The sequence below is a fragment of the Lepidothrix coronata genome, unplaced genomic scaffold (assembly GCF_001604755.1).
Source record: "Lepidothrix coronata isolate B3197 unplaced genomic scaffold, Lepidothrix_coronata-1.0 Scaffold437, whole genome shotgun sequence".
In the NCBI taxonomy this organism is placed as follows: domain Eukaryota; kingdom Metazoa; phylum Chordata; class Aves; order Passeriformes; family Pipridae; genus Lepidothrix; species Lepidothrix coronata.
Window position 1 is genome coordinate 44,977 of NW_016690617.1, and position 22,494 is coordinate 67,470.

Consider the following 22,494-nt stretch of genomic DNA (forward strand, 5'->3'; position numbering starts at 1 on the left):
GCTGCTGCTTCTAAAATCTGCTTCTACTTCTTATAAAACTTCTAAAGCTTATGAAATTAGAAAAATAAGAAACTAGAAGGGTCTTAAGGCCTCGCCTTGCATTCACCAGTGAAGGTGTGTCCGTGTCTCTTGGACCTGTTATGGTGTTTTTGGATCACTGTTGTGTTGGGAAGGTTCTTCCTCCACCTCCTCAGGTCTCACTGGGATCTGATAATTTAGGATTTTTAGGTTCTTCCTTCTCCTTAAGAGGGGGTCATCAAAGTCTGTGATAAACATGGGAATTGAGTCACTTTTGAGGTCCTGGAATTTGCACTAAACCTCAGGACTCAGGCTGGATTTTTCCTTTTTTTTTTTTTCTTTTTTTTTTTTTTTTTAAATCAGAATATACAGGCCTTTTGTTGTTGCTTACAACACTTAATACAATTAAATTTAATGCAGTTTAATAACATTGAAATTTAACAAAAGGGAATAAAATCCGAATTTCAGTTGATATAACTCACATTTAATACCACTGCACACCATTTAATACAATTGAAATTTAAACAAATACGGCTTAATGCAAGCAAATATTATTATACAACAATATATATTGTTATATATTATTATACAACTTAAATACAATTTCAATTTAAATTAAAATCATACAACTTAATGCAAGTAAATGTTATTTAATACCATATAAATGTAAACTAATACAACTAGAATTTATACATTTAAATACCATTCAATACAATCTGAATATCAATTAATAAAAATTAAAATGAATACAAATAAACACAATTTGATGCAATTTAATAAATACGATTTAATACAATTACTTAAAAATTTAAATTAACACAACTTTAAGTTATTGCAAGTAAATGCCATTAATTTAATGCCATTTAAATTTAAATGAACACAAAGTTAGTACAAATAAATACAATTTAATGGAATTTAAATTTAAATTCATACAACTTAAACTTAATACAACTTAAAGTTAATACAAATCAATACAATTTAATGTAATTTAGATTTCAATTCATACAACTTAAAGTTAATGCAAGTCAATACTATTTACTGCCATTTAAATTTAAACTAACACAACTAGAATTTATGCATTAAATCCAATTTAATACAATTTAAATATAAGTGAATACAGCTTAAAATTAGTACAAATACAATTTAACGCAATTTAGAGTTAAAGTAATACAACTTAAATGCAAGCAAATGCTTTTTAATGCCACTTAAATTTAAAGTAATACAACTAGAGTTTATACTATTAAATACAATTTAAGAGTTTATACTATTAAATACAATTTAATTCAATTTAAATAGAAATGAACACAACAAAGTTAATATAATTTGAAATAAGATTACCTGTTAAATGGATACCAAGAGCTACAAAACATGTACGAAATCAACTATTTGCAAAATCTGTACATCTCTTTTTTGGCTCTGTGGCCAAGCTGCGCGGGTTGGGAATGAACACGTTTGTGTTTTCCAGCCTCAAATATTCCTGTGCCAGCGGGGTCCAGGTCACGTTTTCCACTCCGGGCGTTTGCCCCCTCCGGTTCCTCAAGAAATCCTCTTCTCCTTCCCTCAGCTCCTCTTCTATTCGTGCCACCTGCAATTGTCAGACAAGTGGTGTCACCAAGCGAGTTAAAATTTTAAAAAGCTTTTCAATCAGTTGATTTCAAAACTCATTGTCATTAGAAACAAAAACCACGTGAAGGCGCCTCTCGTGCCACCGGCCGTGGGAGTGGTGCCTGGCTTTGTAATTATTGTTTTTTTTGCTTTATTTCTGTTTGAACTCAATTACTGCCATGGATTGGACACTTCCACTGAAATCTGCGCATCGAGACAGGAATTTCTCACGACTCCGTCTGCGAATGGTGTCGAAAAACAGCCACTTGGCAAGGAAGGGGTGAGGAGGAAATTATTGTCTGGCGGGTTTTTCTTGGTGGGAAAAGAACTGAAGCTTCTGCCATTTCCGTGCCAAAAATCAACACCTGGGGAAAAATGAGTGTTCCCTGTTGCCGTGGCAAGATTTTGTTTCCTGGTAAATCAAAATGAAGCTCCAAATCATTTTTCCCAAGAATATAATCCACTGGAGGGCAGAGTGAAAAAAGCAACGACCTCAGTCCTTCCCCAAAGTAGAAGGGAATTATTCTGATTAAGAGCACATGGAGACAGACACATCTGCATTGCCGGGGGGATTTCAAACACCCACAAATGTTGACTCACAGCAGCATTTACAGGTGTTCTGTCAGCCCCAGGCACTCATCATTTCCTGGCTCTCTCCCCATACCTGACCTTTATCCCCGGCCTTTGTCAGCTCTTACAGTACCCGGCGTTTCTGACAGGGGAAGGTGGGAATCACCCTCCTTCACACGGAGTTACACTCAAGACCCACACCCTGGACAACGGGAGCATCTAAAGAATCAATCTGCCAAGTGCATTTTGAGGTGAAATAATTAAAAAAAGAAAAAAAAAAGTGCTGCTCTGCCCCGCTGACAGACATCCAGTGGGGCTTCTTCCTTCACAACACAGAAGAGCTGGCTGGGAATGAGTCCTAATAATACAATTCCCCTTGTATTTATCCACGTCTTGAACTGTTCTGAAGTGCTTTTCAGCCCTGCCCTTGGAGCTGGGCTGCGTGCTCTGGCCACGGATCGTGTTGGTGAGGGGCGTGTGCTGGTGAGAGGGGCAAGCAGGACAGTTTATGGACAATTCCATCTGCTGCCCAGGGGTGCCAAGGGCATGAGGAGTCTGGGAGAGGGGCTCTGCCTCCTCTTCGTGCCCACAGGAATCCTGGTGCCAGCCTCATTTCTGAGAAGCTGAAATAAAAGCTTAGGAAAGGATGGACTGGCCAAAAGCACACGGGAAGTCCCAAAAAGACCGATCCCACTGTGTTTGTCTTGGAAAGACGACTGCCAGAGAGGTCCAGTGCAGGGCTTGGCCACATTAACCAGAGCCACTCAACCCCCAGGACTCCTCTATAATAATATATAAATAATGGCCAGTCTTCGCGAGCGAAGATTTGGGAAAGGTCATTAACCCTTCGAGCCTGCGCAGTGGATTTTTTTTTTTTTTTTAGGTGAGACACAGCTTGCGCTGGACTGAGCCCACCCTTTAATCCTGAGGTTCATCTGCCGGGGCCAAGCAAAGCTTGGACAGTGTCAGTGAGGTCCCCAGGACTTAGGTTTGTTTAGAGTGACCTTCTCTTAGATGGATGGCCTCACAGGGCTGACGAGCTCCATCTGCCCGGGGGGGCTGGGAATTGAACCCGGGTCACAGCGGTGAGAGTCCTGCACCCTAACCACTAGACCACTAGAGGCCCCATTTTTATTATTTATGACTTTCCTCTGTGGTTAAAAGCGCCCGTTGTGTTTTGGGGAGGTAGTGCTTGGCTTTGGGTGAGCACAAAGGGTTGTAAGAGCGAGGAAAATGGGTCCCAGATGATGGGTAGGGGACACCAGAAGAGCAGCTGGATTTACAGCAGCTCTTTTAGGAAAGTCCAGCAGTGTCTGCACTGCTCGGGATGTCCCCAGGAACCCCCAGTGTAAGGATGTTCCCACCTGGAACCGTGGTTTGGCCGTTGTTTGTGCTTTTCATATTTACAGAACAGCTGTCAGCTCCAACCTCCAAAATAAGCACTCTCATGGCACACTGGGAGCGGAAATAACAATTGCTGGCACCACTGCACTGTTCCTGCTGCAGCTGATGAGCTGTGATGGTATTTGCAGAGCAGGGATGGCTTTCAGACCCTTCCCTACTCGCAGCAAATCCCTGTGGTCGGTGCCTGAGCATGGACAGAGTTCGAGGCCTGTGGTCAGGTTTCCTTATGACACCTCCTTTTTTTCCCCTGCCTTTGGAACAGGTGGGACTCAGTGGGACATTTCCTTCCCCAGGAACAATCTGCTCTCCTGCCCTTTGCTGCAGGTTTTTACCTTCTGTATTTTAGTCCACACACGATCTCTGGTTCTTCCCGCGAGGAGGTCCATGGCATCTGCTGTCAGGGACTGCAGCTGTGGCACCGAGACACAAATGATCAGTGTGGAATTCATGGAGAAATGACTTAGCTGAATACACAGATTAAAACCTCACTAAAAATAATTTGCGCTCCGACGATTTTGTGACTCATCTTTCCTAGTGAGCGTGGGCAACTCGTCTTTGCTTCAGCCACTGCCCTGCATTACAGCAGATCTAAAATACTGTGGTATGGCCTCCCCCCAGTCCCCTTCCACCTCAGTCCTGGCATTGTCTCACCCTGCACACTTCCCAGACCCTGGGAAATGGTCCAGTGACTCCTAATTCAGTGACAGAGAGACAAGGGTTGGATCCAGGGTGTCCTGCTTGGAGCAGCCCTTGGCATCATTGTTTAGGAACAAACTGGGGGAATCTGGTATTTGATACCTGTGATGTCGTTGCACACTAGTAGGTCTCTTCCAAAATGTTGAGTGGGTTGAAGTGAACCCGAACAATACTTTTTGGAGCCTCTTCCCCAGTTTGTTGCTCATTACAAGTAATTAAGATCTATTAGCTCCACGTCTGTGTATATAAATATTCCCGGGTCCACTTCAATGAAATCGGAGGCACAAAGTTTACCCAAAGGCATCCCTTCAGGGGAGGGGGAGAGGCACTGGCTGCTGACTGAGCCCTGAAAAGTGGGAGTTTAGTGGGAGTGTCACCTGAAAAGTGGGAGTTTAGAATTTTACTCATCGGTCCCCCAGGAAAGGTGAGACCTTGGTGTCCAACAACCTGTCAGTGTCTCGTAAGGAGACCTTTCACCAACAGATTCACGATTTCGGAGGGTACCTCGACCACCCTTGTTAGGGGGAACTCAACAGAGCCAGGACCCCTCAGCGGGTCCTGCCAAGGTGTTTTCCGCTGCCGGCGGAAGGACTGCAAGGACTCCCTTTAACAGTTTGCAGAATAACACTTTTTATTAAAACGAATCGTGACAGATTAATAAGGTTGTTGGTGACAGTGTCTACTGCAAAAATATGTTTTAAAGCAATCTACTGATGCATATGTTGAGTGAGCACAAGCTCTAATATGAAGCAATCTAATCAAGCAAAAATTCTAGTGGTAAAAGCAGCATTTAACATGCATAGAGTGTATTTCTCATCCAAGGCAACCCTCTTGGGGGAGAGAAGATGGGCTCAGCCAGTTGACTGATCCAGCGGTTTCGGTTGAGGTCTTCTCCCCTTTTCCCCCTGCTCCCAACTTTTATCCCGTTTTCTTTATGTTAGGGTGGAGTTTGAGTGGCTCTAGCCATAAATACCTTTTATTTCTGATTGGTGTATTTAATGGGAGGGGGGTGGTGGTCGTGGTTTGGCCTCTGAGGAGGGGGTTCCCCAGGGTTGTGGCTTCAGCATCAGAACATCTTGGTTGTCCCTTGTCAGAGAGGTCCTGTAGCATCTCAATGCCACAGTGTTCTCCCCCTCTGCTGCGACTGGAAGGGAGGGGGGGCCATGTAGTCTCCACCTCGTTCCACACTCTGTTCTGTTTCTCTGAGCAGATATTCATTGTTTTACTGGGGAGCTCAGCAACATGTCGACCTCAGTCTGTCCAGGGAGTGGCAGCTGCCTTTTACCTTAAACTTCTGAGTCCCCTCTAGATTTAACTCTATCCAACATCCCACACCGAGCAAGAAGGAGATGTTTCCCCCTACTCTTTTTTCCCCAACCCCACTTTAATACCATAGTTTTTGGCCTCGTTTGCTCCAGCCATCATCCCACCATTGGCCCTTGCTGGTTTGCTCAGCCAAGGGGCCACTCCACGTGTTTCTCAACAGCCTCTGATTCTTCACCAATTTATGGCACCTCTGCAGCAAGTCTGAGAACTTACCACGAGCAGGCAGATGGGTTCATTCCGAGACAGGGAGCATGTTGTGGATGGACCCAGCACAGAAAATCAAATTTTCCCTCTTTTCCCCCCCTCTCCTCCTTAGTTATAACTGGATTTGGGCTGTTTTGCTGCAGGTGCCTTTTGAGGTCGAAAATGTCAAGGGAGCATGATCTGAATGACTGCAATCATTTCCCCAGGCTGATCTGGGGAGGTCTGGGGGGGAAGGAGGGGTTTTAAACAGGTGCTGACAAGTGACTCCTGGTGGTTCTATCAAAGTTACCCTTGCAGGTGATCAGCACCTCCTCTGACAAAGCACCGAAGGAGGATTTAAAAATCCCTTCAGGTCCCCACATTGGACAAATTACTTGCAGAGAGAGAACGTGGCAGCACAGAACTCTTCTCTGGCACTTCCCTCCCTGGCTCCCAGCCTGCGAAGGGAGTGTCAGAAATCAAAACCTACCAGCTTGTCATCCTCCTGAGAGACTCTCTGCAGGTAGGGAATGGTGGCCAGCTCAGCCATCACCTGGGCCATCACCTGGGCCTGTTCCTCCCCTCTCTGCAGGCAGCCGAGCAGGCTGGCGCGGTGGAAGTGCTCGATGGCGCGGGCGCACGGGCTGCGCTTGTCCTGTTCGCCCAGGGACAGCCAAGAGGTTAGAGGAGAAGCTCAGGGAACAAACACCCTGATCCTCGGAGTCCTGGGCCTCCAGGCTTCTCATCGTGTTTGTGCCGGCAAGACTTTCTTGCCACAACCTCTGTGGTAGTACCAGAAAAACAAAGACGTCATCACGGCAAACGTAACAAACACGACTGCGGTTTTCCCCTTTGTTAAAGGGCTTTTTCCATGATCCCCCACATTAAACATCACCTGAATTCCTGGGTGGCTTTTCCAGCCTTGGGGAGCAGGCTGAGGAGGGCGTGCAGGGTGTCAGCTCACTGTCTGGGTGCAGACAGGCAAATCCATGGTTTTCAAACAGACCCTGGAGGGACTAAAACCTGCAGAGGAATTCTCAGACCTCCACGCAGCCAGGAACGTGGGAGATTTTAAGTGTGTTAAACCTTGACTTTCACATCTTACCCACTGCACTGTGTGTAAAAATCACGTCATTAACTCCAGGTTGTGTGGCTGCAAAACCAAGGGGGCAGAATTTATTTCTCTTAGGTGTTGCCATGGCTTAATGAGCACTGAGATAGTTTTGTCAAAACCAGTCTGATCAGAACAAGAAGCTGGATTGTACATTTGCATCTGCAAATGAGGAAGAGGGCAGGAAGAATTGTTTGTTCTATTAAACCCTAAATACATTATTTTATTCTCTTACAGTAAGTTGCAAGGCTCGACTCTGTAGCTGAAGTTTGTCTGGCAGAAGTTTTTAATTTAGCTTCTGCGTGATGTAAATAATATGAAATCGTATTTCCAGCTTGAAGACAATTGTGGAATACTTTGAAGGAAGCAGAAGTGGTCCAATCTGTGTCGGAGATGCTGGTCCCCAGCAGCAGAGCAGCTCTGGCTCTGTGCCCATCTCTGTTCCCAGGTAAAACCAGCTTTGCCACCTGCTCTTTGGATCAGAGGTTTGGTCTTGCTGGGATCATTCAGTGCTCTGAAAACTGAAGTGAAAGGGAGTATGTTTCCCCTGATAGTGGATGTGGAACTGGCAGCTGTTTGTTCCAGTTTAGTGACCATCTCTTCTCTCTTGGGGCTTTCTTCCTCCCCAGTAAAGCTCCTACACTGACCCCCAGGGTTGGTTATGAATCTGTAGGCCCAGGGCTCAGCCCCGTTCCCCCATCCTTGCTGCCCTGGAGATGGCATGGGGGTGACCCTTGCCTGAGCCATGGGGATGCTGTGCCAACCTGTTTGGAAAACAGGTCAGCTTGCTGCTGCTTTTAGTGGTGTTGGTGTTTCACCCTGTTGTTTTGGGGACCACCCTTCTGTTTCAGCCAGAATGTTGAAATGTCTGAGGGGATGTCTAAAGCTGGTAGAAAATACTGGTGTGTAGGGGCAGTGTAAATTCCTAGAGTGAGTGAGGACTGGCTTCAGCACTCCTAGCCCAGCACTCTGCTCTCATCTCTCACAGGATGGGTTTCTTGTCCCTGTGCCCTGGAAACTAGGTCCCACCTCTCTCTGCTTGAACTGTGTGGTCCTGTTCCTACAAATTAATTGACAAAATAGGGCAGTCACGGGGAATCCAAAAGATGCCTGATTTCAAAATTTTTTCTCTTTTTGCTGCTCTTCAGAAACTGAAGAGCTGCAATAGAGGGATCTCACCTCCAAAAGCAAAGGCAGAATGGCGGGGTCAGAAAATTGCAGTTTTCCTGGGGCTTTCAGACAGACCAGGGTTTTTATTGTCTATCCAGTATCCAACCCACTCTCTGTGGGTTGGAAGCTACAACTAGAGCTTCTTTAAGTGCCCTGGAGTGTATGCCCACAGCAGGAACAGACCCTCTGCTTTCCCAAAGCTGTTACTTGTATCAGCCTGCACATCAGCTCACCCAAAGGCAACAGCAAAAGGCTTCAGGAAAGCACTGGAAAAAAGCAGCTGTGTTTTCTTGGGGGGGTCTGCCCTTCATCTGCTCCACCTGCCTCACACCAGTGGGGATGCTTTGCAAGCACCCATTGTGGCCAAGCACTGAGCACCTTTCCCTCTACTGAGGGGGTGAGTTCAGGCACTTACTGTTGTTTCACCAGCTGTTCTCTGGAAGGAAAGAAGTCACAGTTTCCCTAAGTCTCTAGCTCATGTTTCTTTTATCAGGAGGAGCATTTAACAATTCCATGAAAAGAGTCTCGTCCGTGTACAACATTGATTTTTGACCTCTGTGCTGATTGTCAGCCACAGTGCTAAAAAACTGTCCATTATGGCACAAAGGAGAGAGCAGAGGCAATTATGATCACTTTGCTTATGGTTGTAGCAGATGGGAAGGCTGTTTCACATCCTTCACTCCGTAGGGATCACAATCTCAATCCCTAGAAATGCTTCAGGTAGCAATTATTCTCTCTTGGAGGAGATCCTGCTGGTATGTGCAGTCTGCTCTGGGTATTAAATACAGCAACTGTCTTGGTGGTTACGTGGAGTAGGGATATAATATTATAGGCCATAAAGATTGGAGAAAATTGCATGGGATAAAGTGTCTCAACCCACCGGAACTCTGTTCCTAAAGCAACTCCCGGAGCCTTTCTGGATGCTGGCAGAGCATGTGCAGCAGGAAGCACACCCCAAAAGCACACGTCCTTTCCACACACAGAGGCTTGTGTCACCACACACACCTGAAAGACAGTGGAATACTCACCTTTATTTTGGTGCTTCCTATAAAATCTATGACTGCCATGATCTTTTTCCCGGTGTTTTCCCAAAATGTTTCTGTTTCTTCCTCTGTGCTGGGACTGAAAGCTGTTTTCTGACCTAGGAAGTGAAATCACAGAACCGCAGAGGCCGTGTTTATTCATCTCCCTTTTTCCTAGAGGATCTGGCAGGATGTTGGGTAAACTGGAGGAGGAATGAAGGGGATGGGGAGAGCTCTGAGCAGTCAGGGCTGCCAGCCCAGAGAAATGGCTCCTGGGACAACCCCACACCCCTCATTTAGCAAGGATCATGGGGATCACCCCCGAGCCAGCTCAGTTACTAAGCAAGTTGGCACACCTGGACAGATGGGCAGTTTTCGAATTACAGACTTTTCCACAGTTTTTCCAATCTCTCTGTTTCTGAAGCCCAAAGTCAGCAAGTACTCTTGGTCAGGCAGAGACTCAGCTCTCTCTGGCAACAGGTGAATTCCGTGAGGATCTGTGATAGGGAAAGGAAAATCATTTCCACTGTCACATTTCTTTTCAGTTGTAAGAGAAGTTTTATTTTTTTTTAGAAAAATAAGGAAGTCTAAGGAGGAGAAATGTTCTCCAGAAAGCTTGCCAGAACCAGGTGACCAAACCAACCCATCCAGCTCTCTCAAATTTGAAATTTAGGACTTTACAAGCCTTTTGCATCAACAGCTTCAATTTTGCTGATGCCTGAGACAAACCATACTCTGCCCAATTCCCTGCAACAGTGGGACATTGTTGTGTCTGGAGCTCAAGCAGCACAAACTCTCAAACTCTCTCAAGCTCTTTTGGACTCAGCCCCGCACACAGTCCACAGAGAAACCTGCTGTTACCTGTGAATATGTGCTGCACATAATCAGGGTGCTTTTCAGCAAAGCTTTTATTGGCCTCCTTTATTTTGTCAGCCTCGTCCTCTTTCTCAAAAGGGGTGTACAGAACGGAAAAAGACACTTCTCCACTGAGGGCTTCTTGAATCAGAGCCTAAAAAAAGGCAAAGAAATGATACTTTTCATGTTGGGTAATGGCTAGTTAAAAAAACCCAAGCAAAACAATCAGGTGGGTTGGATAGAGACTCCACAAACCTCTGTCTTCAATGAGGGGACAATTACTAGATTATTTGTCTTTTAGATGAAAAGAAAAAGTGATTCCATGCTTTCTGAAGGTCACATCAGGAAGACTTTATAAAAAAATAGCTTAGGTAACAGTATCCAAAATTAAATTTTATAGCAGTCCATAAAATTGAAGCATGATCCAAGGGTTAACAACCTTGAATTTATCTCTTAAAATTAGTCCAAACAAATCTACTCCATCATAAGTCCAAAAGTGTGGGGAATGTGCAGGCTGAAGGCCTGGAAAGAACCAGGCCTTAGCAGCAGGTTTTGGGCTGAGCAGAGTACAGAGCAACTCATCACAGGAACGCGCTGTGACCCCGAAAGCCTGCCCTGTCCCCCTGTGGCAGCAGCCAAGCAGATGCTGCAGTTACAGTTTTTGCCTCGTAAGGAATCCTTCCATGTCTGTGTAGGTTATAAAAGACTGTGCCCTTTGAATAAAGTCGCCTCAGTTCCTCTCCCCACCGAGCCCACGCCTTCAATAAGCCACACAGAAGGGCTTGTGCAGTGTCCTGCTGACTGATGTGCCCAAGAGCTCCCTTTGTGGGCAGCCTTTTTAGCAGGAATCCCCCCCTGTTGATCCCACTACTGAGACAGGCACCCAGTTTCTCCTTTGGCTCTCAGTTTTCACCTGCCAGTAGAGCTGGATGAGGTCACTTGTCTCCAGGGCCGTGCCCCCTGCCAGGATGTACAGACAGTCAGCAATCATGGCACTCCTGAGAACAAAAGCAGCAGAAATGAGCTTACAGGCAGAGAAGGGGGTCTGTGGCCAGACTGAAGGGAAGTCACATTAAAAGAGTGTAACGTGGGGTTTGTCCCAAAAAGTTGCACAGAACTCTCAAGTCCTTGCCCCACATTCAGATAAGCATCAGGGAACACACTTTTAGCTTGGTTAACTCTCTGCCAGCAAACAGCCTGTGGGGTCATTTAGGACCATAGCTGGGGTTATTCATGTTACACCAACTGGGAGGGCTCTGCCGCTCCTGAGATCTCACACACACAAAGCCAGTGCAAAGCTCCCAGTGGTTTGGCAAAAGCCTGGCTGTGAGAGGATGTCCTCACTCCCGAGAGCTGGGCTGAGAGAGCCCTGCAGCAGCCGCAGCAGGGCAGTACCTGGCAGCCTCTGAGTATCTCTGCAGGCACCGAAAGCAAGCGGCTTGGCGGAGGTGATTGCGGAAATAAGAGGGGTTCTGAATGATGCTCCTGGGAGAGAGAAGGATGGGCAAGGTTAGATTGTTAGTCACTAAAGCTCATGGGAATCAAACTGTGACTAAAGCACAAACCACATGCACTTATTCTCTACAACTCAGTGCTATGTCTCAAATATCAGCAAACTCTTCAAGACAAGAGGGCTCGGTCTCGAGTTGTGCCAGGGGAGGTTTAGGTTGGATATTAGAAAGAATTTCTTTACAGAGAGGGTGGTTAGACATTGGAATGGGCTGCCCAGGGAAGTGGTGGATTCTCTGTCCCTGGAGATTTTTAAAAAGAGACTGGATGTGGCATCAGTGCCATGGCCTAGTAACCACCGTGGTAGTGGATCAAGGGTTGGACTTGATCTCAAAGGTCCCTTCCAACCCAGCTGATTCTATGATTCTGTGATTCTATGATACTTCCTCTCTGTCTCCCTCTCCTCTCTCCAGATGTGGTCTGTGAACAAGCATTACTAAAGTTTTCATTGTGATTTTATCATAAATGCAATTTCAGTAGAGTTCTGTGTATTCTAGGAAAGAAGTTCCAGGGACATCATTCTCTCTTGGCTTTAGTATGTAGGTAACATAAGCAAAACTGCTACAGCACAAGTTCTTTTAACCCTCAGCTCCCCAAACAGGAGTGGCAGGTGTCTGACCCATCTCCCTGGTAACACTGTGCATCTGGAATATATCGCAATGTTAACTTGAGAGATTTTGAAATCCTTCCTGTACAAGGGATAGGTTCTATGTGGGTGAACCCTGGCACGTGTGTTAGACCCTTAGTTCAACAGGTGAAGTTCCAGGTGAAACAGATTTCAGGCTTTAAGGTAACATGATAAAACTGGCAGCAGCTCAGCAGTGAGACTGGCAGAGAGGGCAGCTCCTGATGGGAGGGCTCACTGCTTCCACTCCTCTGGCTCACCTGACAGAATACTCCAGTTGGCAGAAATACAGGTTGTGTCCCTGCCAGCTGTGCCCTGGGAGTGCCCTTGATGTTCTCTGACCACTCCTGGGCTCTCAGCCCAGAACTGGTGGTTGGAACTAGTCTGAAGGATGCCCCCCCTCCACGTGTCTGGGCCTGGGGAGGCTGCACACACAGGCTCCTTCCCTTCTACATGATCAAAGCACTGAATGTGTGCAGGGCTGTTAAAGCTGAAATCTCCAGTTTGGAGGATTAGTCCAATCTAAACATGAGTGCAACGTGTCAGGTGTATTTTATTGATTCCTCTTTTCTCATTATTAGACTGGTTCTTCCTGCACAGCACCTATTTCTAGTCTTTGTTCAATTTTGGATTTCAGTCCTAGTAGTGAATCTAATCAATCCTTTTTCTTACCTGTGTGAATGACTCAGAGCAATGTCAGGCTGCCCCAGTTTTAAGTAACAGATGACAAGTTTTGACTCGATAAAACTGGCAACTCTGGAAATATCATCTGGAGAGGACTTCAAGGGATCCTCTGTAGCAAAGCCTCTACTGCAAAGCTGCACGTGAAATAAAACCATTATTTACAAATGTTATAACACACCATTTGCTAGGTGGAAAGGCTTTTTGTGACTGATCAGTGGAGAAAACTGAAGTACAACAGACTCTGGCTTTACCTAAAGGCAGCATTACAAAAATCAGCACAGACCACAGAATTGTCTTTCAGGGATGTTCTGGTTTTTGCTTCTGAGGAGAGCTGGATTAAGAGACTGCTGTGAAGCCCCAGCCCTACAATTCTGGGATGTCCCAATCACTCTGTCCACAATCCCAGGAAAGAATTCCTTAATCTCTAGTTACTCTTTCTCCAGTATGTCTATTTGCCAGCCTTTCCATTTCCTCTTAGGATGAGCCAAGTCCTCCTTTCTTCTTCTGCAGCCAGTGGTTCTGTCCCCTCTACAGCTCATTTCTGAATATAGGGAGCAAAAAAGCACCTAAAAAGGATGACACTTGCTAATTTTACTCATTGACTGCTATAATATTTCTTGCTTAAAAAAATGGCTTCAGTATGGTAGAAAAAAGAAGGAGGAATAGGATATTTGCTTGTGAACTGGAAAGCTCTAAGCTTTTACAAATGCTTTTGAATAAGGTTTAGCACAAAACAAGTGTAGTTGGCTCCTTTTTCAGGATGTCAGGTACCCAGCTGAAGGGATTGGGGTCAGAGTGGAGAGGAATTTTTAGAGACAGTGAAGAGTCCAGCTTGCAAGTCCTCTATTCTCATCACCAACCATGTTCCTGTAAAGCAGAAAATGGCTCTAGTTTTTCCTTTTCTCTTTGATTTGAGAGCTCCCAGGAGTGCTTTTAGCATCCTGTCTCATGGAAAAAGTGAAGCCCTCGTCTGCATGGTCGGTGTCAGCAGCCAGGTTAGTTGTGTGGCACCTTTCATGGTTTATGAGAGAGCTGTTCTCTGGGAGACAACACTGGTGGATGGAAGGGTGACCCACCTGCTGGGCTCTCCTACACCTCCTTTCTCTCCTCTCTCCCCTGTAAAATTCATTGCAACCTTGCCAGAGGACATCCCTCTTTTACTCTTCTCATGTTACACTGATAAAACTCAAGGCTGGCCGAGATTTTTAAAAATGTCCAAGGTCTGTAGATTTTGGGGGGTTCATCCTGAAACTGGAAATCATAGAAATAACTACTGATGGAAGAACATGTCCACTTCAGACAGCTCAGATGTGAGTCCATTGTACTTCTTTAGTACCTCAGGAAGTGTTCCCACAAAACTCAGTGTGTGGACTCTGAGCTGCTGAAGAGAACACCCCCAAAGTTCTGAGGGGTTGATCCCTATGGGACCTGTCCTGTCTCATGCAGAAAGAAAAGGATTCCTGCCCAGCTCCGGTGGCATCTTCTGTCTTCAGAGGAAAAAAAAAGAAACAGAGGACATGATGGAAATGCCATAAAGGGAAAAAAGGGACTCAAAGGGACCTGTTGTTCAAGCAAAATATTAAACATTTGACCCAGGTAGTGCAGGGACAGCTGGGGAAGAGTGGGAACTCCCCTGATTATTGAGACGTCATTTGTTGCTGATAGAGCTGGGATTAAAGAGGGGAGAAGTTTTTCCCCTTTATGGGACTTCAATTTCTTCCACACATAAACACAGTCAAGGACTCGGAGAAAAAAACAAAAGCACCTGAGATTCTTTGGTTTAAGCTGAGCCTCCACCTTCCTTTTTTTTTTTTTTTTTTAATAGCTCTTAATTTTCAGATTTCGCATGAAATTGCACCTCAGGGTTTCTAACCAGCCCTCCCCACCCCAGTACCTCCAGTGCCGTGTAGAACTTGGCCGCCGCTGCCGCGAACTGCTCCTGCCTGCACCGAGCGCTGCCCTCCTGCAGGAGCAGCTGAAGCCGCGCGTCCACGCAGCGCCAGGGGCTGCCCTCGGGGGGTCTGGCAGGAGCCTGATGTGCTGGTGGGGTCACTCCGGGCAACGCCAAGTCGCCAAACCCGAACTCGGTGTCTGCCTCATCGGCACAGACCAACTGAGCTTCTATTTCCCTGAGTTTGCCCGGAGGGATGTGAAGCGGAGGGCTCGGGAATATCCCCACCCCAGGCTCCAGTTGTGCTCCTGCTTTTGTCCCAGTCAGATCTTCGTGGCTGTCTCCTTTCGTTTTACAGTTTCCTCTGTCTGTGCCAGCCCTGGGTTGTTCTTTGTGTTGCTCTGCCCCCTGCCACGCCTGCCAGAGAAGGAGCGGGAGGTGAGGAGACAACTGTGCGATTTGAAGTAATTTTATAGAATCAAAGAATGGTTTGGGTTGGAAGGGACCTCAAAGATCATCTCGTTTCAACCCCCTGCCATGGGCAGGGACACCTTCAACTAGTCCAGGTTGCTCCAAGCCCTGTCTAACTGTCCTTGAACACTTCCAGGGATGGGGCAGACAAAACTTCTCTGAGCAACCTGTGCCAGAGCCTCACCACCCTCACAAGGAGGAATTTCTTCCCAGTATCCAATCTAAATCTCTTTCAGCTGAAAGCCACTCCCCCTTGTCCTTGTCACTGCTTGCCTTTGCAAAATGTCCCAGGAGAGCTCTGGTTTGTTTCAAAAAGTGATTTCTGAAAATGCTTTGCATTTAAAATCCTTTGCCGTGGATTTTAGCACCAAACGAGATGACATTAAGGGGCAACATTTTAAAATTAGTTGCCTTCCATTCTTTTAACTTTACTGAATGCATTTGGATAAATAGATTTGGAACATGTTAAATTAAATTAAATGAAAAAAAAAAGGAAATAGAAGGAAATAAAATCCAAGTAACTGCAAAAAAGCCTTTTCACAGTCATGAAATGGAGATCTAATGCTCCTTCTTTACTTTAGCCCAGTATGAGGAGGACAGGTGTTCTGTCATGTTCCAAAGCACCATCTGAAATATCTCTTCTGATCCTAACGAGAATGGTGTCCATTCATGGAGAACCAATTGTAAAATCCACTTATATGCATTAAATCTATTTCTACACTAAGCACATTGCTTGTGCTTGGCACATTTATTAGTGTGATTACAATAAAGTTATACAGAGCCAGCTGAAATCAGGTTCCTGGTTTAGTTGTACGTGTTCCCTGTCAAAGAGGTTAAGCCGACCGAGCAGAGGAAAGGAGTCTCCTTTGGGGTAAAATGGCAACACAGAAATCAAGCCCACAGAAATGAATCCCACCCAGGAACAGACAGAAAATCCATGGCAGAGCAGCTTCAGCCTTCCAGGGTTCCTGCAGTTCTCTTCCCCCCTAAACCCCATTTAAAAACGGTCCTAAGCCATTCAGCACAGTTGTACTCACCTCAGGGGCTCTTGAGGAAGATCCCTCTTGAGGAAACATGTGGGAAGGGAACCACTGGCTCAGTCCAAGCTCCTGAGACACCTGGAAGAGCACAAGTATGAATACACTCAGATTGTATGGCTGTCCCTGAGGCAGTCGGTCCTAAACGCTTTCCCCCTGCCCCACCTCAGGAATTCCAGCTCAGCTCTTCCTTCACTCCTTGGGAATACTTTCAGCCCAGTAGTTTAAAAACAGAACAAACAGAACGTGCTGGAAGGTGTCTTGCTAGTATAGAACACCAGAAAGGAAGTTGTTAGGGCCCCATTCAGCCTGGCCTCGAACGGTTCCAGGGATGGGGCAGCCACAGCTGCTCTGGGCAACCTGTACCAGGGCCTCACCACCCTCACAGGGAAGAATTTCTTCCCCATATCCAATCTATGCCTGCCCTCTGTCAGTTTGGAGCCATTCCCCCTCGTCCTGTCCCTGCAAGTCCTTGTCCCAAGTCCTCCTCCAGCTCTGCCTGTGCCTCTTCAGATGCTGGAAGGGGCTCTAAGGTCTCCCTGGAGCCTTCTTCAGGCAGAGCAGACCCAACTCTCTCAGCCTTCCCCACAGCAGAAGTGCATCAGAAGAGCATCTTCTGATCATTCCTGTGGCCTCGTCTGGGCTACCAAGAATCCTCTGGGAGATGACTGGAAGAAACCCATTGAGGTCTCTGGCAGTTGCTGAGGCTGGGCTGTAAATTGGGGCGAAGGGAATGCGATGAAAAGCTGCTCTCTCGTCAGTGCCCAGAGCCTCCAGTGTGGCAGTGACAGAGGAGGAGGTGTGGGTGTCCTCAGGGAGGGGCCCTCCATCCCTCCCAGGCCTGTCCCCATGGCCAGCACCAAAGCTGCTGCCAGCTCTGGAACAGCAGACTGTTGTTCCCAGAGGGAACCATTCCCCATGGGACAGCCCAGGCCCGCTTGTACCCCCTCTGGGCCTGGCACAGGGAGAGCTGCACCTCTCCCACTCACCTGCTGGGTCTCCATCAGCCGTTCTGGCAGTTGCCGGGTTCAAACCCCACACCTGGGGCGGTTGGGGAGGCCCAACTGCCTGCTGGCCCCACACCCCGTCCCCACAGCCCCGGGGGTCCCACAAACATTGATGGTGCCCACTGGGCACTGTTCGTGCTCCAGAAATGCTGCTCAGGAATGCTTTGGTGGCTCCAGGCCCAGTTCCAGCGAGGTCAGTTAGAAACTGCCAAATCAGCCCTTCCTTCCCCTGCTGTGTTTGTGTGCGGCTTGTCAGGGGCTGACACCGGGCTGGGCTTTTACCTTAAAATGATTCCAAACAGCATTTTCCTGTGGGAACAGCTTTCAGGATGGTACTGGTGGGTGGCATTGAAAGGGATGTGACTCAGGTCCAAACATGTCGTTTCAGGCCCAGTTTTCACAGCTGCTGAACACGGTTCTGCTGAAGTTAAACACAGATTTTGATGGTCGATTGCTCTGAAAACCAAACTCAGAATTGGTAACAGCTTTCATTATGTCTTATGTCTCTGGCTGCTGTTGTCCAGAATTAGGTTTAAAGTCAGCTGGAAGGGCATTTCAATGTGTTTTTTCTGCAAATACTGCAGCAAAAAGAAGTGGTACATTATGATAAAGTAGGTTCTGTTTTATTTATGTCTTACTTTCATGCCTGGGAGTATCTGACTTTAATAAAATTCATTTTTAAATGGACCTCAAAGTTTAAATAACTCAAAGCAAATTTCTTCCTAAACAAGAATGTCTTTGTGTGTTCTGCCATAAAAAAAAAAAAAAAGGAGGATGAGCTGTAAAATACCTTGGGAAATATGGACTTGCTTGTTTGTTCCTACTCTGAATGGCCAACTGGATAAATCCTGCTATGGTTTGGTGCAGAAACCCAAGTCCGTATTTCTTTTGTACCTCAGAACTTGCAGAATGGTTTGATTTATTTTTTTTTTTTTCAGAAGCCTTCTGACAGTAAAGAAAAATGTGGTTTGTCTTTTTGGTATAGCAGGGTTTTTGGTCCTTTGTTTTGGTTTTTTTTGTCTTTTAATGTATTTATGTATTTATTTTTATTTTTAATGACTCTTAAATATTGCACTTTATTAATAGTGGCTACAAGTAGAATTAAAATAAATCCTTAGCTGCAACGTGGAAGCTATAAATTTAGCAGCCACTTGCTCTGCTCTGTTGTGTCATTGCTCTGTGTGAAGCCACCGCTGCCAGGGGTCCCTATTTCACTGTTTGTGAAAATTCAGTGGCATTGTGCACACTTCAGAAAGAGAGGGTTCATTACAATTAAATTTATTGCCTGAGCTGTTCTAGTCTGAGTGTTTGAAGCTTGTTTCCTAGCATTGCTGGTTTTCTCAGCTTCTGTTAGTATTTGTGATTTTATAATGAAATGTCCTCAGATATGATTTTGCAAGGTTCTGTAATCAGCTTGCTATTTTCCTCTTGGATTTCTTCATGCAGGGACAGGAGTGAATGCAGTATTTTGAGTGGGAACCCTTCAGATAGGATTCTCTCAGTAGCAGCTGATTTTTGCATGTCTAAATAGAGGTAACAAGGAGGAGTAAGGCAGTGAGTGAGCACAGGAGAAAGACTTGAGAATCTAAGTGGAGGTTTCCCGCAGGCAGCAATGCTGAACAGTGTTGTAAAATTGAAAATGTACAAAATACACCAGTAGCCAATATGAAAGGATATAGAATTGTTACAGTGACACTTAAACGCTGTTTATTTCTTTCATCCAAAGAAATTAAGTGATGTTGTGGTTGCTGTACTTGGGAGGAGTGGAAGGTCTGTGGTCACCAGGCTGAACAGCTTTATTCTGGAGTGAAAGCTCAGTGCTGGATGCTGAAATAATTTCATAGAATCACAGAGTATGTTGAGCTGGAAAGGACCCATCAGGATCATCATGTCCTGGCCCTGCACAGGACTCCCCAATAATCCCACTATGTGCCTGAGAGCACTGTCCAAACATTTCTTGGTGTCGTGACCACTTCCTTGAGGAGCCTGTTCCAGTGCCCAAGCACCCTTTGGGTGAAAAACTTTTCCCTGATATCCAACCTAGACCACTGCCAACTGAGCTCCAGCCATTTCCTTCAGTCCTGTCACTGGTCACCACAGAGAAGGAATCGGTACCTGCCCCTCCACTGCCCCTTGGGACAATGTTGAAGACCCCAATGAGGTCTAACCTCAGTCTCCTCTTCTCCAGGCTGAACAGACCAAGTGACCTCAGCCACTCTTCATAAGGCTTCCCCTCCAGACCCTTCACCACCCTTGTGGTCTTCCTTTGGATGCTCTCTAATAGCTTCATGTCTTTTTCATATTGTGGTGCCCAAAACTCATGTTCAACTTGCCACTGACCAGGCCCCCCAGGCCCCTTTCTGCAGCTGCTCTCCAGCCTCTCATTCCCCAATCTATCCACACAACAGTTGCCCTGTCCCAGGTGCAGAATCTTCCAGTTGCCCTCGTTAAACTTCATAATGTTGGTGGTGATTGCCCATCTCTCAAATTTGTCCACACCTCTGCAGGGCCTCTCTGCCCTTGGTGGGGTGAACAGCTTCTTCCATTATAGTGTCATTGGCAAACTTACTCACTATTCCTTCCAGTCCTGTGTCCAAGTCATTTATGAAGAGAACTGGGCTGAGGATGGAGCCCTGCAGAACCCCACTAGTGACTGGTGCCAGCCTGATGTCACCTCGTTCACTGTAACTCTTCGTGCCTGACCTGTGAGTCGGTTGCCCACACACCACATGATGTGTTTATCCAGCTGTGGTCCGGACAGTTTGTCCAGAAGGAAACTGCGAGACACAGAATTGAAAGCTTTGCCAAAATCCCAAAAAGATTACATCAGTTGGCTTCCCCTGATTAACCCCATGAGTTGCCCTGTCGTAGAAGGCAATCAGGTTCAACAAGAAGGACTTTCCCCTCATGAAGCTGTGCTGGCCGTGACCAATGACTGCATTGTCCTCCAGGTGTTTTTCAGTGCTTCCCAGAATATTTTTTTCCCATGATTTTACCAGGCACTGAAGTAAGACTGACATGCCTGTAGTTTCCAGGGTCCTCCTTATTGCCCTTCTTGAAAACTGGGACAATGTTTGGCAGCTTCCAGTCAGCTGGGACTGATTTCCAGTGGGGCCCCAAACAGCAGCGAGCTTTTGAACAAATCAAGCAGGAAATTGCCCACGCTGTAGCCCTTGGGCCAGTCAGGACAGGACCAGATGTGAAGAATGTACTTTACTCTGCAGCTGAGGATAATGGTCCTTCCTGGAGCCTCTGGCAAAAGTTGCCTGGAGAGGCCCAAGGCCGCCCACTTGGATTCTGGAGCCGAAGCTACAGAGGATCTGAAGCCAACTACACCCCAACAGAGAAGGAGATCCTAGCGGCTTATGAAGGGAGTGCAAGCTGCCTCAGCGGTGATTGGCATGGAAGAACAGCTCCTCCTGGCACCTCGATTACGAGTGCTGAGCTGGATGTTCCAGGGAAAGGCGCTCCCTACACCTGCCTGCCATGGGAAGGACACTGCAGCCCCACCTCCTGAGTCGCCAGCGCCCCTGCTGTGCCTGGTTACAGCTGCGCCAAAAGGCAAAGAAGTGCTTGAATGTTTTGAGTGAAAGTTGGGTTACGGGACTGTTGCTTGTTTGTTTGTTGTGTTACCTGTATAAATATATATACATATTCTTTAGTAAACAGCAGTTATTTTTCTTTTCCACAACTTTCAACTGGAGCCTCTTGATTTCAAAGTTGTAATTGCTCGGAGGGAGGAGCTTGGTTGTTTTTCCCATATCCTGCTCTCCTAGCAGAACATTTCTATATCATTAAACTGAGAAAATATGATAGGCCGTGATATCAAAAAGGGGCCCATGGAACACAGGTGGGGCTGAACTGTGGGGGTGTGGAACATTGGTTCTCTGGTCTCCAGGGGCCATTCTGGAATGGAGACGATAGATTGTGACATCACAAAGGGGTCCATGGCCCACAGGTGGGGCTGAACTCTGGCATTGCTGGGCGTTGGTTCTTTGGTCTCCAGGGGCCATTACGGAATGGAGAGGATAGGCCATGACATCATAAAAGGGGCCCATGGAACACTGGTGTGGATGCACTGTGATGGTTTGGGGCCTTTGTTCTTTGGTTACCGTGGCCATTGCAGAATGGAGAGGATGGGCCGTGACAGCACAGAGGGGTCCATGGCACACAGGTGGGGCTGCAATGTGCAGGTCTGGTGCTTGGTTCTTTGGTTACCATGGTCATACCAGAACGGAGAGCATAGGAAGTGACATAAGGGAGGGACCCATTGAACACGGGTGTGGCTTCATTGCGGGGGTGTATGGTGTTGGTTCTTTGGTTGCCATGGGCGACTCCAGAATGGGAGGATAGGCCTAGATATCACAAATGGGTGAGGCTGCAATGTGGGGGTGTGAGGAGATGGTTCATTGGTTGCCAGGGACCATTCCGGAATGGTAGAGGACAGGCTGTGACATCACAAAGGGGCCCATGGCACACGGGTGGGGTTACAATGTGGGGGTGTGGGCCATGTCCTCTTTGGTTTCCATGGGCCATTCTGGAATGGAGAGGATAGGCCGTGACATCACAAAGGGGCCCCACTGAGCTCCCAACTTACTGTGGGGTGCTGGGGGCTGCTGGATCCAATCTCAGCCTTGGGTTATGCCAACAGCTTCAATTTAGAGGAATTACAGAGATGTGACTGAAGCACTTTTGTCCCCCAGGTTTTAATGATGGCAAAACAGATCTATTGATAGAAATGAATTATTTAGGGTTACAAATGATCAGACAAAAGATCTTCATCAAAATTATTTACTGCACAGTAGAAACACTAAAACTACCATGAGTACGGGATAAGATAGGACAGTGCTCTACCCTACAGCAATTGTTGAAGCAATTCTACTAAAGCTGGCACAAAAGCAATAATTCTTAATTAGAGATGGATGGAACTCCCCCAGACCAACACTGGTGGGGAGATCTCTGCTCTCAGCCTCCAGGAGTGACCCTGGGGGGTCCCCAGCCAAGGCAGGAATTTCCACACAGCCCCCCCGGAAGGGTTCTGTTGGCAGAAGCTGCCCCTGTGAAAGGGGACTGGCCCTTTCTGGTAGAAACCTCAGTCCGCTCAAAAGCAAAGGGCCGCTATGACGCCCCGCAAAGACTGCAACTCCCATGGTGCCCCGCGCGGCGCGGCGGGTGGGCGGGCGGAGGGCGCAGGCGCGCGCTGATTGGCTGCGGCGAGGGTCAGTAAAGGCGTTGCGCGCGCAGAGCGCCGTGTTGGCTGCCGGGAAGCGATGGCGGCGGCGCGGCCTGCGGTTCGTGTGAGAGCTGGCG

At 46.9% G+C, this 22,494-nt stretch overlaps 1 protein-coding gene and 3 long non-coding RNA genes across 7 annotated transcripts; 2 read left to right on the plus strand and 2 right to left on the minus strand.

Annotated features, from left to right (window-relative positions):
- Positions 1 to 1,223: 1,223 nt before the first annotated feature.
- On the minus strand, positions 1,224 to 17,289 carry SPATA16 (spermatogenesis associated 16). Of its 4 annotated transcripts, none has more exons than XM_017839565.1 (12): positions 17,167 to 17,289; positions 16,178 to 16,258; positions 14,673 to 15,086; positions 12,767 to 12,912; positions 11,356 to 11,445; positions 10,874 to 10,958; positions 9,967 to 10,114; positions 9,462 to 9,602; positions 8,964 to 9,088; positions 6,293 to 6,457; positions 3,930 to 4,007; positions 1,224 to 1,603 (listed from the first exon to the last, which is right to left on the minus strand). In XM_017839565.1, the coding sequence occupies exons 1-12, from the start codon at positions 17,179 to 17,181 to the stop codon at positions 1,397 to 1,399; spliced, it is 1,695 nt and encodes a 564-aa protein (XP_017695054.1). In that variant the 5' UTR covers positions 17,182 to 17,289; the 3' UTR covers positions 1,224 to 1,396. The 4 variants fall into 4 exon arrangements, with proteins under 4 accessions (XP_017695054.1, XP_017695055.1, XP_017695056.1 ...); XM_017839566.1 differs by lacking the exon at positions 8,964 to 9,088 and adding an exon at positions 9,112 to 9,224; XM_017839567.1 differs by lacking the exons at positions 1,224 to 1,603; positions 3,930 to 4,007; positions 6,293 to 6,457 and adding exons at positions 6,477 to 7,434; positions 7,943 to 7,973.
- LOC108509951 lies at positions 1,724 to 6,325 on the plus strand. The gene is made up of 2 exons (XR_001878726.1): positions 1,724 to 1,903; positions 6,176 to 6,325. It is a non-coding gene; the product is annotated as an uncharacterized LOC108509951 (long non-coding RNA).
- Positions 17,269 to 19,879, plus strand: LOC108509950. The gene is made up of 3 exons (XR_001878725.1): positions 17,269 to 17,377; positions 17,573 to 17,662; positions 19,770 to 19,879. It is a non-coding gene; the product is annotated as an uncharacterized LOC108509950 (long non-coding RNA).
- LOC108509949 lies at positions 18,892 to 21,130 on the minus strand. The gene is made up of 3 exons (XR_001878724.1): positions 20,818 to 21,130; positions 19,754 to 19,961; positions 18,892 to 19,011 (listed from the first exon to the last, which is right to left on the minus strand). It is a non-coding gene; the product is annotated as an uncharacterized LOC108509949 (long non-coding RNA).
- Between the last annotated feature and the right edge of the window lie 1,364 nt (positions 21,131 to 22,494).